Source organism: Saccostrea cucullata, unplaced genomic scaffold (assembly GCF_032062105.1).
Source record: "Saccostrea cucullata isolate Sc308-1 unplaced genomic scaffold, CSIRO_AGI_Scuc_v1 ctg1341, whole genome shotgun sequence".
Classification (NCBI taxonomy): domain Eukaryota; kingdom Metazoa; phylum Mollusca; class Bivalvia; order Ostreida; family Ostreidae; genus Saccostrea; species Saccostrea cuccullata.
In genome coordinates this window covers 284,763-304,217 of record NW_026930817.1, presented here as the reverse complement: position 1 = coordinate 304,217, position 19,455 = coordinate 284,763, and the positions used below count along the sequence as shown (strand labels likewise).

General features: G+C 33.0%; 1 protein-coding gene across 1 annotated transcript; it reads right to left on the bottom strand.

Moving 5' to 3' along the window:
- Positions 1–7,366: 7,366 nt before the first annotated feature.
- Positions 7,367–15,037, bottom strand: LOC134230211 (uncharacterized). The gene is made up of 3 exons (XM_062711986.1): positions 14,950–15,037; positions 9,928–10,278; positions 7,367–9,563 (listed from the first exon to the last, which is right to left on the bottom strand). The coding sequence occupies exons 2-3, from the start codon at positions 10,219–10,221 to the stop codon at positions 8,238–8,240; spliced, it is 1,620 nt and encodes a 539-aa protein (XP_062567970.1). The 5' UTR covers positions 10,222–10,278; positions 14,950–15,037; the 3' UTR covers positions 7,367–8,237.
- Positions 15,038–19,455: the final 4,418 nt, after the last annotated feature.

The window sequence follows — 19,455 nt, the reverse complement described above, 5'->3', positions numbered from 1 at the left end:
ATTTTTTTTAAAAATCGATTGCCCATTTTATTCTCCAAAAAATACATATATAACATTCGAGCAGAAATTTTATAATGACCTCGCAAACTTGTACTTTAGATTTCCAAACACCAAAAAGATTTCCAGTCGTACTTTATTCTGCTGAAGACGCCATGCAGTAGATGGCTTTTTCTTAACACCCAACGGCTCTTCTATAATCTTTAGGACGGAGGCCATAGCATTTTTCAATTTTAAACAATGATTTTAATTAATAATTTTCCTTTTTTTCGTGTGTAAATTCTTGCTAAAAGTTATTAAGTTCGTTTTTTTCAGTACCAAAAAATAAATGGATCGGATTCCCCCCTTCTTTCTTTGAGGAACATTCAAAAGTTAGTCTTGTACCCATTAGTAAGAAAATAACCTTTCTTTTTTTTTTTTTTTTTATAAAAATCCACAATTCTGAATCTGGGGATCTCCTTATTTTATATGAAAATATATGGATTTACTTACAGTACATAAATCTCCTCTGAACGCATAGCAAATTAACTTTCACTTACGTGTGTATGTAAAGCATCCATAAGCAAATTTTCGTCGTATGAATGGGGTATTTAAGAAGGGCTTAAAAGTAATATTCTCCTTCAGAAAAATTTTCAACAACTTTACGCAACTACCTGTGAATTTGTCTTGTAAATTATTTAACACTCTTGTTCGTCTTATTTTATGCTTGAAGTCTGTTTTATGGATGATTATCTTCCTTCATACATAGCAATGCTCCGAGCAATAAAAAACAACAACTCATGTGATACACTCGCTTTACAAGAAAAATCGGTTTATGAAAAAGTACATGCTAGATATTGTAAAACAGTTCTAGGACTCAACAAGACGGCATGCAATATTTCAACATTGTGTGAACTAGGTAGGCTTCCAGTTTCTTCTTTTATTAAAACTCAAGTCATGATGTACTTTGTACGACTAAACTCTCAGAATGTAAACCCCTAGATTGAAGAATCATATAATATTAATATATCTATGCAAGAAGAGGGATTTTACTCATGGCATACCCTTGCAATGTCTATATTTGAAGAAAATAATTTAAATAGTAATGACTACAAGAAAAATTATGAAAAATTTGAGAAAATTCGAAATTCAGTTAAAAAGAAGTTGAAGAAAATTGTACTAGATAATTATAAAGATAAAACTATGGAAAAAGGATCTAAAGTTACAGAAAACTCTTAACTATTCGTGTACAGTAAAATAAAACACAATGTCGATATGGAAGAGTATCTTATGCTTGAAAATAGTTTTAAGAATAGACAAATGCTAACTTGATTTCGAACAAGTGACCACTGCCTATAATAATAGAAACTGGTAGGCATAAGAAAATACCTCGAGAACAATTATTATGTTCTTCATGTAATGCTATTGATGATGAATCTCATTTCTTTCTACAGTGTAGCTTGAATATACAAGCAAGGAATACATGTATACTTATAAAAACTATGTTAGATAATTGTTCCTCATTCTACCTCAAATCACCTACACAGAAACTTGAATATATATTAAGTCCAAAACTTGAAGTTATACCGGCTGTTTGCACTTTTATAAAACAATCATTAGAATTGAGAAATAGAAGGTCCACATCGGTGTAACATCCCCGTGGGGATCCGGGTTAGATTAGGTCCTCAGTACCCCCTTGCTTGTCGTAAAAGGCGACTAAATGGCGCGGTCCTTCGGATGAGACCGTATAAACCGAGGCCCCGTGTCACAGCAGGTGTGGCACGATAAAGATCCCTCCCTGCTAAAAGGCCGTAAGTGCTGAGCATAGGCCTAAATTTGCAGCCCTTCACCGGAAATGGTGACGTCTCCATATCAGTGAAATATTCTGGAGAGGTACGTTAAACAGTATACAATCAATCAATCAATCGGTGTAACATTTAGGGAATAAATTTCTATATGGATATTGTATATATGATTCATTGTTCTCTTTTGTTTTGTTTCTTTCTGGTGTATTACTTGACCCATATGGGTGTACTATGCAATAAAGATTATTATAATAAAAATGGAGGATATTAATTTGGGTATATCTGTTTGTCCGTCATGCCGCCCGTCTGTATTTCTGTCTGTCTGCAATACTTTCGTTTCCGCAAGATATCTCGAGAAGCCTTTGAGTGTTGGCAATGGAATTTTACGAAACAACTCTCTATGGCCTACAGAAGATTCCTATTGATTTTGAGGTCAAACATTCAAAGGTCAAAGTCATGAATTATGTCTGTTTTAATTCTTACGTTTCCGCGCGATATTTCGAGAAGCCTTTAACCTGTTGCAATGAAATAGTACACCGTAACTCCATATGGCCCTCTATATTGAGTTGAGGTCAAATGTCATGGTTGCAAACACATTTATTCTGTGTAAAACTTTCTTTCCGATTGCGGTTGATGCCACATGTACATGAAACTAGCTTATGAACTTTTGCAATAAAATTTTATAGCATAACTCCCTATTGCCCCCATCCGCCCCACTTAAAGTGTCCCCTTCCAGTCTTGATTCGCGAATTCTCTGAATTAGCTTTTTTTTAAAAATAAATTTCAATTTTCAAAACTTTTGTTAGCTAATAAGAGTTTACATACGAGGGTTGATCCAAAAGTTCGTGGAATTTCTTCATATTTTATTTATTTATTAGTGGAATTAGTTGAGATTTACAAATGAAAATATAGACACTTGATGAATATTTAAAATTCAAAAATACTTTAAATATCTTTGATAGTAACTCTATGGCAGTTGCCATAGAAACGGTTGTTTGGAAATGCGGGGGAGACATTAACGCGTTAATTATCATTTTAATTCTTAATACGTGAAATGAGAATTAAACAGCCCTATAGGTATATAAAATAAAAATTATTTCATTATTACGATTGTTTGATCTTTTATAAACCTTTCGATGAGAGTTTTACCGATTTTACTGGATATTTAGTTTATTAGTTGATGATTTATTGTTATTCTTCAGTTGTTAGACATTGTCAAATTTCGGCCGAGTCATACGTTTTGTGAAAATCCCGGGATCACTATATATTAAACGCATATATTATTGATATAGGCTTGGGAAAATGCATTTAGTTACTGTTTTTCCAGTGGCAGAAGAGTTTTAAGAAAAAAATAGAACTTCCATGGATGTTGATCAAAGTTGTGGTCGCTCATTGGAGGCTCTGTTTTAAGTGCCTATTCCCATTGACAACTTAAAAGCGTTAATAGACGTTGTCGGCTGACGTACTCTTCTTGACATTGCTACTGAAATTGGAACATCATATAGAAAGATGGGTAGTTTTTTTGAAATATGAGTGAAAAAAGAATATAAGTTGGTGGATACCCAGGCTTTTCTTGAGAAAAAATGGAGAAAAAGGCAGCACTTTGTAGAATTAAGTGTTCGAACTGGACATTAGGGTGAGATGCTTCTATAACGTGACGTGACATATCTAACTTGACGTTACGTCGAAGTCTCCCCCGGGTTTCACAACTATCCATTTTCAGAAAGCTTGTGTGACCTTATTGGTAATTGGAAAGTGGTGAAATTTTCCAATATTGTTGCATTATGACTCTTTATTATAAATATGCCTTTTGTTTGCTTTCATCAAATCACGATAAAATTTTAGAAAGAAATTCCACGAACTTTTGGATCAACCCTCGTATACGACTTAACGCATTAACTTAAAATAAGAGTTAGTTTTCGATCAAATCAATGCTTATTTCCGACATATACGACACTATGCTATTTGAATAGAAGGAATTCCATCAAATTTTTTTTTTAAAATGCCTCTTGGTAAATGTTTTGTTTCCCTTTTTCTCACCATTTTCTTGATATCTGTAAATAATTCTTTAATGAGTGGATTTACATGTACTCTTAGATTTCCAGTTGTGAGAGAATGTCACTCCTATGTTTTTGCTGCAAAATATTAAATTAGAATATATGTTCATTCTATAATAATAATATTGCTTCTATATAGCTTATAATTAATGTTTTACTAAATACCAGTCTGATTTTAATCAGATTGTAATAAATGCCAAATCCAAAAAGGAAAGCCAATTGAATAAAGTTCAACGAATGAGTATCAAAAGCTATTTCAGCCAATAAGTAACAAGCAAATTCAAAGAAAAGTGATCCACCGATTTCGTTGCCTCGCGAACTCCTGTGGTTGCCTTAATTGTTATTCTGGCATATTGAATTGTGCACCTTAATGCCGTGCCTTGTCGTCTCTCATTTAAAAGTTACTATCAATGTAAAATTAATTTGAAAAGACTGTGTAGGTTTATATTCAAGGTTGTGAGGTCAAAAACCAGGGTACATGTATGCATTCGAAAAGGCCTTGAATCAGATAATGCACACATCAAATGTAAATGCCCTGTATTCTCTCAATCAAAAAATATATTTTTAATTAGGTCAGATTTAAAGGTACATGCCATGAGGTCAAAATCAAAGCATGATTGGAAATGTCTCGTCACAGGTAATGCACTTGTAAATATGAAAACCCCATCTTTTCTCATTCAAAAGGTATGACCAAAGGTAGAATTTCAAAAAGTACGACAGACTTCAAGGTCACAAGATAAAAAAAACATGGTATTTTGGGAAAGTCTTGTTTTAGGTAACGTACAGTGAAATTTGAAAATCCTCTCTCTATTAGTCCAACCGATGTATGACCAAAGGTTAAGTTTGTCAAATTTTTTATTTAAAACTGGTTCAAGGTCACAGTTTTTTTTTTAAATATAAGTTTAAAAAGGTCTTTCACATGTGCATAAGATGTTTTTTCTGTTAAACTAGTCCACAGTTTCTTTATACTAAAACCTGAGGAATAAAATTCTTCAAGGCGATGTATCAGTTTTTAATATTTTTAATATTCCCAGCAACCATAACAAATTAATTAATATTAGATCCTGGGTCCGTCTCTCCGACTAGATCGCTACACAAAATCTTTCTGTAGCAATCTATAGTTGGAGCAGATCAGAAATCTAATTTTAATACCAATTTGAAAATGAATTTGAAATTATACCTTATCTATATTGGATTCGGAAACTTCATAAAGGTCCTTACAAAAACACATAATTTATATATAGAGTTCCAGGAAATGTTCTGCTGGGCTTCTCCCTTTGCTTTTCACTGGAGTATAATTCGTATTGACAGTAATGGAGGGAGAGCAAGAACTTGCTCTAAAACTGCAGGTGTAAATCAGATGTGGATGCTTAAAAATTCCAAAGAACTTTTAGAAAGTTTGAAATTACAAAATTTATAAACTGAAGACTTCTCACCTTCATATAGAACCATTCCCCACGGTAGATTTGAGTCCGGGCTTTTTGATATCGTTTACGGCTGCATTTGGTAATGGTCATTTCCATTCTTATGCCGAAAGGATATACGTGTATCCCAGTATAAAGCTTAAATAAAAGATATCACAGAGTCTGCTTCATCACTTTCATATTCAGATATTTTATGGTGATTTAACAACAAAGCTTTCTTATAACTTGATTACTTTAACTTTTCAGTCATCAAATTCCCTTGTTTATGCAGCAACATACATTGTGCCTTCATAATCATCACCTGCAAATGGGGTTTATATTTCTCGGTTGATTCGATACGCAAGATCATGCTATATGTACACGTGCACTATATGAACAATTTCTAAAACGAGGCAAGTTATTGACAAACAAGTTGATGAAACAAGATTATCAGCAGTCTCGTTTAAAGTCGTCATTTCTTGTAATCTTTGGTGACGTATGGTCTATACAATGACCTTCTCAGCAAATATTAAAATTTAACTTTGAGTTAAAATAAATTTTTGGAGACCTTTGTTTGCTCTGTTAAAAATTTGTATTGTTTAATGGACTTTTGAGCTTGAATACTGTTCGGTATCTCCATACATTTCATGAAATACATAAGTTTTAAGTTTTTATGAATGTCAGTGTAATGAGATAGGTAGATGACAGAACATTAAAATAGTTGAATCATTAGGTTTTGCCATATGTATAAAAATCGATAAAAATATCTTCAAAAGAACGTTTCAAGGTAACAGGAAAAGTCAAATCCAAAAAATCAGATATGGCACTGTTGAGTTGCGTTCATAAGTTTTCATAAGGATATGAATATTTCTTTTAAAGAAAGTCTTTTATAACGTTTCTTGATTACAATAAAAGTAAATGCCAATGAGGAAAAGTGATGTTGAGGTCATAAGGAAACTCAAGATTAAAAAACAAGAGGCCCATGGGCCACATCGCTCACCTGAGAAGCTTTGACCATTCTGTTCTTTACCAGATTTCCCCCTTGTTATACATAATGCATCCCCACCCTACCCCACTGATCATATTTAGACATTTTGAAATCTACACTACCCCATGATCCTTCCATGGGCACATATGTTTCAGCTTTTTTGGCCCAGTGGTTCCTGAGAAGAAGATTTTCAAAGATTTTTCCTATATATTTCTATGTAAAACTTTGATTCCCCTATAATGGCCCCGCCCTTCCCCCGGGGATCATGATTCCTACAATTTAGAATTTACACTACCCCAGAATGCTTCCACATAAGCTTCACTTTTTCTGGCCCAGTGGTTCTTGAGAAGAAGATTTTCAAAGATTTTTCCTATATATTTCTATGTAAAACTTTGATTCCCCATTGTGGCCTCGCCCTTCCCCCGGGGGTCATTATTTGAACAATTTAGAATTTACATTATACCAGGATGCTTCCACATAAGTTTCAGCTTTTCTTGCCCAGTGGTTCTTGAGAAGAAGATTTTCAAAGATTTTTCCTATATATTTCTATGTAAAACTTGGATTCCCCATTGTGGCCCGCCCTTCTCCCGGGGGTCATGATGTGAACAATTTAGAATCTACACTATACCAGGATGCTTCCACATAAGTTTCAGCTTCTCTGGCCCAGTGGTTCTTGAGAAGAAGATTTTTAAAGATTTTTCCTATATATTTCTATGTAAAACTTTGATTCCCCATTGTGGCCCCGCCCTTCCCCCGGGGATCATGATTTGAACAATTTAGAATCTACACTACCCCAGGATGCTTCCACATAAGTTTCAGCTTTACTGGCCCAGTGGTTCTTGAGAAGAAGATTTTTTAATGACCCAACCCTATTTTTCTCTTTTCTTGATTATCTCCCCTTGCGAGGGGATATGTCCCTTCATTTTAACAATTTAAATTCCCCTTCACCCAAGGATGCTTTGTACCAAGTTTGGTCAAAATTGGCCCAGTGGTTCTTGAGAAGAAGTTGAAAATGTGAAAAGTTTACAGACAGACGGACGGACGGACAGACAGACAGACGGACGGACGGACGGACGATGGACAAAATGTGATCAGAAAAGCTCACTTGAGCCTTCGGCTCAGGTGAGCTAATAAACACAAAGAATAAAAGTTTACTGCAACACAACATGGTTCGCTCATCAAATAAAAAGACATACGTGTACATTTCCATATGCACAAGACAGTCAGAGTGGTATGGTTCCTAATATTTAGAGTCTTGAATGTTAAAGATTTCATTGACTTCTATTTATTATGCATGTTAAAATTAATGTTGTTGTCAATTCATGTACGTAGAGGTATCGGGGGAATATTTTGGTAAAGCAAAGAACTGAAAGACGTAACGAATGACAGGAATAATCCCACAATATTTCTACAGAAATGTTGAAACTTTTTGTGTGTAAAACAATACCTGTTTACTTTTCTTCTCTTGTAGAATTAATTTCTGTAAACTATGCTTTGCTTAAGTTCATACATCTTTCATGTTACTCTGAATTGTACATAATTAATTTTCTCTTTTTGCATTTTAAGTTCATCATGAGAAATTTGGCTAAAGATCTAAATCACTTTCCATATCCCTTTCACAACTGTTTAAACGTTATTCAGAGTATGTAACTGTGTATAAAGTACTTATAATAGCACAGTTACAATAATTTTGTAAAAATATACAACCGGATATGTAAATGTTTTGTGATTTTATTTTGTCTATATTTTATTCACCTTTTATTTTTCTGGAAATCATAGTTATCCAATATTATGTAAAAATACCAATTTGGAAATTTCTCGAAAAAAAAATCATACTGCTTACAGTGTATGTTCACAAAATATATAATGAGCTTTCAAAAGCGAAATATTTATTAGATAAGCTCTTATTAATCCTGAAAAAAGCTCTTGTCAAAACAACTTTCTATTTGTAAGTTTATCATTCTCTTTAGCTTGATTTCGAAAAAAAGCCGAACAAATGTAGAACCTGTCACACTGCAGAATTAGCTTCGTTTATTGGGTTGCCACACATTTCACATTCGCTCCGATCAGACTGATTAGCGTAGGTACATTTGGAACATTGTCTGGACGTCCATCTCACATCCATCGATTTCGATGATGGTTTTATGTCTCTAACATCGTTAGTCTTACTGCAAACTGAACAAATTAGATTACCCTTGGGATTTCGAATGGTACAATATGGACAGACCCATCCACCTTCATTAAGACTGTGACTACCGAAGCGGCTACTACTGGAAGGAGACCTTTCGGTATCTGTTGAAATCTTCCGTGCAACGGGTGCAGAATGGCTGAAATTAAAGGGCTGGGTGGTACCCAGCCTTTCGTATCTCATTTCAACAATGTCGTTGTAAAGATTTTCGCCACCAATCCCTTCTTCTTCAACACAAACATTTAAGTTTCCAGTGGCATTTGGAGGTGATAATTGCTCGTGAGCGTATGATATAGGATGTGTGGGCTTACTAAGTGATGACATTTTAGACTCGGCACCCCCGGTGGCCCGAGTGACAAGTTCAGATCGATGACTGGTATTTCGAAAGCTGCTTCCTCCGACGTATCCCGAATCTCGATATGAGGAACTCTCTTTCCGGGTAATCCTCTTCTGCACTTCATTTTTGTCATTTCTACTGTCTTGTGTTTGCTGGGGTATTAATTGTTCTGGCTGCAGAATATCTCCGCGTGTACCCCAATTATACTCTTCACCATATCTTTTTTTTAAACTCTCTGTAACATATGACCATTCGTCGGATCCTTTCTTCGGTGGCGGCTCTTCTACTTTCACTTTCTCTTTACTCACTAACTTTAAACTCGCCATCAAATGGTCATCCAGAGTTCCCTCCTCGAAGTTTGGACCTACATGTTCATACTCCTTATGTCCATCGGCATCATCGTCTATAAAAGGAATATCACGGTGACCCGGGGAGAACGTTACTGAATTATGATCCACCTCCGTATCGTTTCGGTACTCCGATCCCGAAGAACTTTTTAAAACTGGGTCTTTTTTGTTTCCGTTCAATAATGTAACAAATTCTTCTTCACCTCCGGAGTATTTTTGCCTCCAAGTGAAGACATCACAAGGCCTTAGCGGACTGTCAAGTCGGCCTATTATTTTTGATACTAGATGACATTCGATAGAAGCTACAATACATTCAAATCCTACGGAGAGAACAACGTCTTGATTAAGTCTACGATTTAGTACTAAACAATCTGCTGATTCTACATAACCAATTAATTTAAACACTTCTTCCGATTTCTTCAAGTGGGACTCAATTTTCGTTTGATAAAAGCCGCAGTATTTCTGAAAGATATAGTATTTAAGATTATTTCACATCAGTGTATTACAACTAATATTCTTTATACAAGAAACGTGTCCATTCTTCCTGCCAAAAAAGAAGAAACGTAAAAAAATCTGAACGGCAAAATAGCCTTACCCATACATTAAATAATATTAAATCTAGACGTTCTCGTACATCTATAAATATATATTATATCTCATTTTACATTAAATTAAAATAATATAATATATTATACTCGAAATAAATATCTCGTTTTTCACCCAATTTTATATTAAAGACCCGTACACCTTAACATAATCACTATTCGTCTCTACTATTGTTTCGAAGCATTTGTGACATCATTAAAAGATTTTTATCTGTACTTACTCGCATCCTTTTAAATTCTGGTTTCCATGAATTTTTCCATATTGTAACTAAATAAAATTCTAGCCTTTCGAATGCCTTGGAAGCTTTCTCTAAACTGAAATCACATTCGGTGGAACTTAGGTTTAAAATTTTGTGAAATTCGTGAAAAGAGAACTTTTCCTCTGGTTTGCAAAGAGTAAGATATTCCAGAATGATCTGGAAGATGGACAACATGAGATGTTTTGTTGGGCGCGGATCTTCCTCTTCTTTTCTGTATTTATTATAAAACTCTTGTGCTCTGTAACGTTTCTCCATCGCAAAAGCGCTTGTCAGTTCACTTCATCACCAACCATATTAATGGGGACTGATGGTCTGAAAAAAAAGAGCAATTAAAACAATGTCAAAATATAGGGAAACGGAACTACTTTTATTTTCTGTTTTAATGTAACCTTATTTTCACACAGGAAAGTCTTTTATTCTCTATCTATAAATTTTGAATTTTCCTTTCTATTGGGAGCATTGGAAGTTCCGGGAACTATTTCAGCCCCCCAAAAATTTATCACATTATTAATGTAAGTCAAAGTTCGCATGATAAGATAAAACAGGACAACATTTTCTGAAAATCTAATTAATAAAATGGCAGCCATTCTAAGAACGTCAATCCTAGTACCAGTCTAACACAGGAACGTAACATGAAACTGAAAACTGATTCAGCATTTTCTGAAATATTCATGTTCTAGATTACTATATACGTTAAGTTTCATCGTCCTTTTGAAAGGACGTTTTGCTAGAAACTAAAATGTTTTATTGCTTGAAGTATTTTGGGACATTTATCAAATAACCATTATAAACAAATCAAAAGAGATTATTTTAAAATGTTATTTTTTTTATTCTTATTTCATACTGCATCTATAAGAATTATGGTAAAAAAAATGTGGTTATGACTCTTCTTTAAATCATAAAAATATTTTTTTTATTTAATGTCTTATTTAACAATATTTGTCTTGTTTTCGTTTTTTGTTTTTTCTTCAAAACGGTAAACTTGTGAATTGTAAAATTTCCAATATTTTATGAATGGTCTGAGTATTTTAAGTATATTAAAACAAGGATATTAAACTTTTTTTGATTATACTGGTTAGATGATATTTATGTATTGTTGAGTGTTGACATACTTTATAAGCATTATCTTCCTCTTTCTAGTTAAAATACAGGCTATATTTAAATGTTTCTAAAGATTGACAGGATTTGTTTATAAATAAAAACCACACACACAGAAGTGCCTATATATATAATTTATATAATTGACAATTACCTGATACTTTTGTATATTTATAGGAAATTTCTGGAAACAGGCACAACTTGATTTCAAATTGATTTTAATCAACATTTTGCAAGCAAAGGTTTATATAATCCTTTATAACCGATTCAATAATAATGCATAATAATTCATAATTTTATGTTGTTCAACACTCTTCTCCCTTTTTTCCCTCCATCACACTAACACAGTGTAGCACATGTAAAATATAAATTGTTCTGCAGTAGCAGGAAAGTGCCCTTGAATACATGTAAGTACACTGCTCTGGTTCACAGCTTGTCCATTAAAAATTGTCCCCATTTTCTGCAGTTGTAGAAGAGTGCCCTTGAATACTGAAGAAATATGTATTAATCTTGGAAATTATATATGTTTTGCAAACAGATTAAGAAATGAATTGTTTATGTCGTTTCAGTTTGTATGAATTGTTCTACTGTGTTTTATGTCATTTCAGTTTGTATGAATTGTTCTACTGTGTTTTATGTCGTTTCAGTTTGTATGAATTGTTCCACTGTGTTTTATGTTGTTTCAGTTTGTATGAATTGTTCTACTGTGTTTTATGTTGTTTCAGTTTGTATGAATTGTTCTACTGTGTTTTATGTTGTTTCAGTTTGTATGAATTGTTCCACTGTGTTTTATGTTGTTTCAGTTTGTATGAATTGTTCCACTGTGTTTTATGTTGTTTCATTTTGTATGAATTATTCCACTGTGTTTTATGTTGTTTCAGTTTGTATGAATTGTTCTACTGTGTTTTATGTTGTTTCAGTTTGTATGAATTGTTCTACTGTGTTTTATGTTGTTTCAGTTTGTATGAATTGTTCTACTGTGTTTTATGTTGTTTCAGTTTGTATGAATTGTTCTACTGTGTTTTACTTTATATGTATAATGTATTTATACCTATGAGATGTATGTCTCTTGGTTTTAATAAAATCTGAATAGGTACATGATTCCAATCTGTCCAATAAAAGTGTCCTCTGTTCTTCAGTAGTGGAACCATGCCTTTGAATAGATACAAGTTTGCAGTCTGTCCAATAACTGCCCCTACTTTTTCAGAAGTAGGACCATGTAAAAGTATTTTGTGTAAGAAAAGAATTATTACATAGAATTCTTTATAGCTAAAACATTTTCTTCAAGTTTTCATTTCCTTTTCTATCCCTCTTTATTTTTAAAGTATTATAAAATGGATGTATGTCAAGGTTTCCAAGGTAGACAAGCAATCTTCATTATTTTAATTTTTTTAAAAATTCATCTCGATTAATAAAAATAACTAAATGTGTCAAATGATTTATAAGCTGACATCAATATTATATGGAATACTTAATTTTTTTTAATTTTTAACATAAAAAAACTGGATGTCCAGTTTATATATGCTTAGAAGTGTTTAATATCAGCAACAAAGAAAAAAGACAGTAGCCTTTATGTCTTGGCATGATCAATATTAAATTTGATAAATACTTTATTTTGTTCTTTCAAGTTTTCTAGAAACTCTCAAACTTTATAGTCAAGTTTATGGTGGTATCTTAGTTGTGTTGGTATGCTTCATCAGTCATCACTATGTTGAATTTATCAATTAATAGCAGGCATATTTATCAGGGATCGAAATTAACTTTTTTAACCACAGGCTAATTTTAGCCTGTACATATAAAATCTACAGGCTAAAATGAAGATCTACAAGCTAAAATTAAAATAAGGATTAAATGTCTTTTCATGTTCATTTGAATTAATTTAAAAAAATACAGGGCCTTCTATATAGTGGGTCAGTACAGAATTAAGATCATCAATGTTTGTACATTAAAAAAGTAATCTGGCCTAAAAAAAATAAATAACATTGATTAAAATATAGTTATTTCCTATAACATTCAAAAAAAAAAAAAAGAAAAGAAAATCAATATGATCAAGGGTCGGTAGGTTTGAATTTTTTGCTACTGAATATGGGGTCAAACATCCCGGACTTGATTAACCAGGTGTGATATTTACAGCGGGTACCTAACATGGCTGTCTAGCCACAGTCTAGCTGCAGAAAACGAACTTCAAAAAGTTATGGGAGAAATTATTTGTTGTTTTAATAATGATTACTCTTTTTATCTAAGATAAATTTTGACAAGGTTGGTATATTTTATATGTCAAATAAAACTACAATGAAACATTTTTGTATAAATTGCATCAGCTGATTGAGATTTGGTGACAGAATCAACGGAGGTGTACCGAATGCATTGTAACTCTGTTCAAATTTCAAAATGTAAGACAAATTACCAGAAAAATATGGATACGAGACTATTTGGGTCAAAAATCACCACTCGCTAAAAATTTCGAGTGTCTTCTATTTTTACTCGCTGTTTTGAAAATCAACTCGCATTTCGCGAGTATTTCTCGCTAATTTCGAACCCTGTTTATGCCTATGGTTATTCCCCAAACAAGGCCCTCGGGTGGCATTTATATATGCAATTCTATCAGTATGATTACATTTTACATATGTAATTAAAACTGTTACCAACAGTTTCCTACGTGTTATAATTCAATAATTCATAATTTTTTAAAAACACTATCTTACATGTACTTGACGGTTTTGATACTTTATTTATTAAATAAATCATTACATGGATTATTTTCATAGACAAAAACACAAGTATGGTTTACAATATAAATGTTATTTTTCTATTATACTCAGTATACAACTTCCACAAATAAGGACATTTTGTTCATACATGTACTAGTGTTCTCAACATTTATGATATGACACATTTGGTTTCTAGCACATCTGCATATTATGATCACAATATCACCAGCATGATGAAAATAATTTGACAATTTTACTTATTTTAAAATTTGTTTCAATGTTTTATAGATTTGAGGGTCCTATTTTTGACAGAAATATTATGTACCTTGTTGCGCTTAGAATATCACATACATTCTTTGGTGAATTGATTTTATTATTTGTACATTTTGCTAGGAAAGAGAGAAAGGTAGAGAGAGAGAAGAAAGTGAGATCCACCTATATACTTTAATCAGATGATTTGGGGTGATTAATCAGATAGGAATTTACATTGGCAACCAACCTTCATGTATCTGGCCAAGTCCTTCATAATGAGAATAAACAAGAGCATTTTAGAGCTAACAGAAAACACAGACAAAAACCTATTAATGATTTGTACCTTACCTTCACTTTTAAAAGTGATTGATTATTTAAAGGGTGACATTTAACCAAATCATTAAGGAAGTTTTCTTATTATTAACATGGAATTTCCTTCCAACTTTTAAACCAGAGGGCTTTAAAATTCATGATAAGAAATAGAATTCATTGTCCATGTCTTAATCTGATTCTAGAAGTTCTGTTATCCCCATTTACCAAAAATCAAAACCCAAGAAACTTCCTGTAACGAAGCAGGTCGTTTTGTTTACATTTGTAAGAACCCCTTACTGACCCCCAAACTCCAATGCCAAAAAATCCTTATTAAGAAATGTAACAATATCGCACAAAACTTTTTTCTCATATTCTACTTTGCTTTTCTAATTAAATCTTTGGAATATCCTGTTGCAAGTAAGATAAAATGAGGGGTAAAAATTAATGCTAATCATATGGAACAGGTGAGAGGCTCGCCTAAGGATTCACATGCGACACCTACATTCGCGATCTCTCATGGTTAAATTAAACCGTTACACGTTAATAGGTGGAAACTGAATGACATGGTAATTACCAAAACATAAAATAGCACTGAAAATATTCAACATACCTCTTGAAAAGTTATCAGTTACTTAAAATGAATAAAGTTCATCGTATCATGGTTTTTTCTTTGGAAATTCTCTCGCGGGGAATCCCCACTTTTGTAAACTATTAAGTCGTACATGAAACATTTCGGGGAATATCGGGCAACATAATTTTATAAATATGAACAAAAATGTTGTTGTTTTTTTTTTAAGAAAAGGAATCTGAAAACAAGTGCATTAATTGTTGACATATAATTATTTTTTAGGTAAACTTACTGAATAAAAATAAATAATCAAAATTTTCAAAAAAAATCCACCGACAGCCCATCCTAATTTAAATACGCAGATGACATAGGATTCCGAAACGCATATGATGATGTCATCAGATTAAATAAATGTAGTTTAATGCTAAATAATCATTATTTCTCTAAATGTATATAGTTCTATTACACAAGACAATTTACTTGTTTCTTTAAAAAAAAAAGAAAAATAAAGTTAACGAGTGTATAAATCAGTTGTGCTGATCAATACACTACTTGACTTAAATTACTGGATAAAATTAGATAAATTAGAATACAATAAATAGAACGACAGCTAGCCCATCCTAATTTAAATACACAGATGACATATGATTCCAAAACTCATGTGATGATGATGTCACCTGATTAAATAGTTATTACCATGTACATGTAATTTTAGGACACGGTACAATTAATACGTAGTTTTGTTTTTTTTATTGGAAAGGGGAATTGGCCAAAATAAATTAACTTACTCATCCGCCTGAATTAAAGGAATTTTTTTTAAAACTCTTACCCCCCCCCCTCTCTCTCGGGGAGGGGGGTAAATTTTTTACAAGCATAATTTTAAATCATTACTTAATTACAAAGATTTAACAATGCTACACCAGAACCAAGGGTTGGGGAATCGAACTTTCAATGGGCATTTTCAATAATAAAAGATTATGTTTGGAAACAAGGGGGGGGGGGGTGTCCCACGATCCACTTTACTACTTGCTTGTGAGATGATAAATTACATAATCACTGTTTAGTAATAAAAAAAATGATGTCCTACCACAGAAGCAATGTATAGCGACAAGGTACTTAAAAAGTTAAAATGCTAACCACTCAGGCCCAGCCACAGTGTCGCAACGCCAAGAACTTCTCGTTACATATCTTTTTTTTTTTTTTTTTTTTTATTATTTTTTTTTTATACAAAAAAACAATAATGATAAGATTAATAACCCCATGCCATTCTTGATACAATTTTCTATTTTTTTTTTTCTTTCAAACTTCTCTGTGTTATGTCTGGGTTCCTTTTCATCATTGTAATGAGAAATACCAACAATAAGATAGGTTTACCTAAGAATACCTAGATTATGCATACGACCCTGCACTTATTTCCAGCAAACACAACATCATGCAAGAAAAGTCCAGGAGATTGACGATGCCGCTGAATACATAGGCCTAAAAATTAATGTTGACAAAACAAAAATCATGAGAATAAACGGAAAGAAGAAGGATCAGGGCAAATGATGAAGAAAAAAAAAGGTTGAAACATTTCTCTACCTGGATGCCACAAAGGACAAGACGGGAGGAACTGAGGATGACATACGGAGAAGACTAGGCTTAGCAAGGACCCCTTATGCATCCCTTGCCAAAGTATGGAATTTGTTGCGAACTGTGGCAATTTTTAATTCTCTAGAATTTTGATGAATCGATGTACATGTATAATCTAGAATGTTCTGCATGATACGAGAATGAATTATCAAGAAGTCTGTAGAATATGTCAGAATGTGATGACCTAGAATTTTACAGAAGTTTCTATTTCTAGATGTTTCTTTAATACTATTTATATATGAGAGCTTTTGTGATGTTAAAAAAGATTGAGTTTAGATTGAAGAAAAATTGAGTTTAGATTGAAGAAAGATTTAGTTTAGATTGAGTAAAGATTGAATACATATCAGAAACATTCTGATTATCTTAGCCAATGTGGTTATTGTGATTGTTAACCCTTGTGGATTTGTTATTTGCCTTAAATCGTCATAGTAATTTATTAAAGAAGATTTCCGTGTGATTGTGATTTGCCACATTATTTGGTGCGGGAACACGGGAATTGAAACCTGAAATCAATAAATTATCACGAAAAGAAGAAGATGTCAACCTCATACTTAAAAGGAATTTGTACAAGGTACAAGAATCTACTGATAAAATAAACGGTTAAAAGTAAGACATTTCTTTCTTCAGAAGCCGAAGAAGAGGATATGACAATCAAGTTAAGGCAGATTCAGTCTTCCTTGAGACGGTTAAAGGACTTTGGTGCCAAACAAGAAGAATCGACGAAAGAACTTTCCATTGCCTTAGAAGCAAAAGAAGACAATGAGTCTGAAATTGAAAAATTTACGGAAGATAATGAGAAGTTGTTTGAATTGCTCGCAGATGTTACAGAGCACTCAGAAGAACTTCTACTACTGAAAAAAAGATTGGAAAAAGCGGACATTCCATATATGAAAACTGAAGCAACAGATGATCCACGAATAGACCACATGATAGATCTGCAGACAAAAATACAGGAACAGCTTACGCATTTCCAAAATCTCCAAATTCAGGAATTGCACAGAAAAGAGAGGATTTGCAAAAAAGAGAGAAACTCCAGTAGTTAAACTATCAAAGTTTGAGCTACCTTCATTCAATGATGACAGATTAAAGTGGAAGGAATTCTGGGACTCCTTTGAAGATTCAGTGCACAAAAACTCAAGGCTTTTCAATACTGAGAAGTTCAACTACTTGAAAAGTAAAATGGTATGAAAGGCACAAACTGCTATTTCCGGCCTTATGCTCTCCCATGAAAATTATGATGAAGCTCTCTCCATACTGAAGGAAAGATTTGGAGATTTGCAGTCTGTAATTATCAACAAACATTACATTGACCTTATAAATATTAAGCTTGCACTCAATAATACCGGACTTCCAGTCTCCGTAGATTATTGGATGAATTAGAAAAGCATATGCGCAGCCAAGAAGCTTTAGAACATGAAATCAAGATGCCTTTGTTTCTATGATAATAACAAAGTTACCAAAAGAAGCCAGATTGTAATTAGAAATACAGAAAGAAAAGTGGACCGTGCAAAAGCTGAGAATATTTCTTGATAACTATATAGCAGCCAGAGAGTCTACAGATATGGAAAACCTAGGTGGTCATAAAGAACAACCTGCTAGAAAATCTTCATCACCTGGAAAAGAACAGAAACAAATTTGGAAGAAAACATCCTATCTGTATTTACTGTGAACAAAATCATTGAAGTGATGATTGCACAGAATTCAGGACAATTGATGAGAGAAAACAGAAAATCAGATGAAGATGTTACATTTGTCTTAAGGCAAGTCATCTGAGCAAAGACTGCGAAGTAGACAAACCATGCGTTCACTGCCATCAGACAAAGAAACATCATCAAAGTTTCTGCAATAAAAAGTTGCCGCTCTGCAGAGAATTCTCACATTTAGCTGAAACATCAGAAATATATGACACAGAAACAGTTCACAATGTTCGAGAAAACAGTTTACTCTCCTCAAGTAGTTATGGTGTTAATACAGACTGCAAGAATTGATGCATCTGATTTAACAGGTAGGAGAGTTAAATCTGTTAGGATCTGTTGGACTCGGATCCCAGAGAACATATGTTGTAGAAGAATTAGTTTTGAGATTAAGTTTGCAGAGAAAAAAAGGGAAGAAATATCACTTAACACATTTGGAGAAAAGAAGCCACGGATAGTGAAAACACCGAAAGTCTCTTTAAGAATGAAACTAAAGGATGGACACTGCATGATAATTGACGCAAATGTCGTGCTCAAATAGCTAGGTCAATACAAAGAAGACCGTTACCACCTAACATCACTGAAAAGGCAGAACAATGGAAATATTTACGATTTGCTGATACTCCATCAAAACTCCAGAAAATTCAACTGTAGACATCGTTATTGGAAATGATTATTACCTATAGATGCATGTATAATATTATCAGAAAAAAATGAAGTTAACCAGGATCTACACTTATTTTCATCAAAAGTAGGATGGATTATTACTGAAAGAATACAAGAAATTTCTGAGGCTTCCAGAGATAATTTACATAAGTTAGGCGTCGCGCATGGTATTGAGGTTCTAAATTGCGTAACTTGTAACACTGTAAACGACAGGCGTTAGTATTTTGAGTCATTTTATCGTTTTGGCTGGATGTATTTTTCTGTTAATTTGTATGAAGCATCTATAATGTCCAGTGATGATATCCCACAAAATTCATTAATAAATTTCCCAAACTGGCTAATTTCGACTATTCGTAAAATTGGAAGCAGTCCGTAACATGCCGTAATCTTGACAAGTAACAAGAAAAAATTGAATGTTTGGTAATTTTTTTTTATTAAAGAACAGGTTCTTTTGGTAAAACTAAAGTATAAATGAAATGTGCAAATCAAGAAGTAGTCAAATATTTCTTTAAAAAATTATAAGCAAATGAGAGGAGAGATTGATAGAGTGAATTTG

What these genes read in the sequence shown, in the direction of transcription:
- LOC134230211 (XM_062711986.1), bottom strand. Translation starts at nt 10,221, where the DNA reads ATGGAGAAACGTTACAGAGCACAAGAGTTTTATAATAAATACAGAAAA. An exon ending in CAGAATTTAAAAGGATGCGA is followed by an intron (nt 9,564 to 9,927) that starts GTAAGTACAGAT and finishes TATATCTTTCAG; the next exon opens with AAATACTGCGGCTTTTATCA.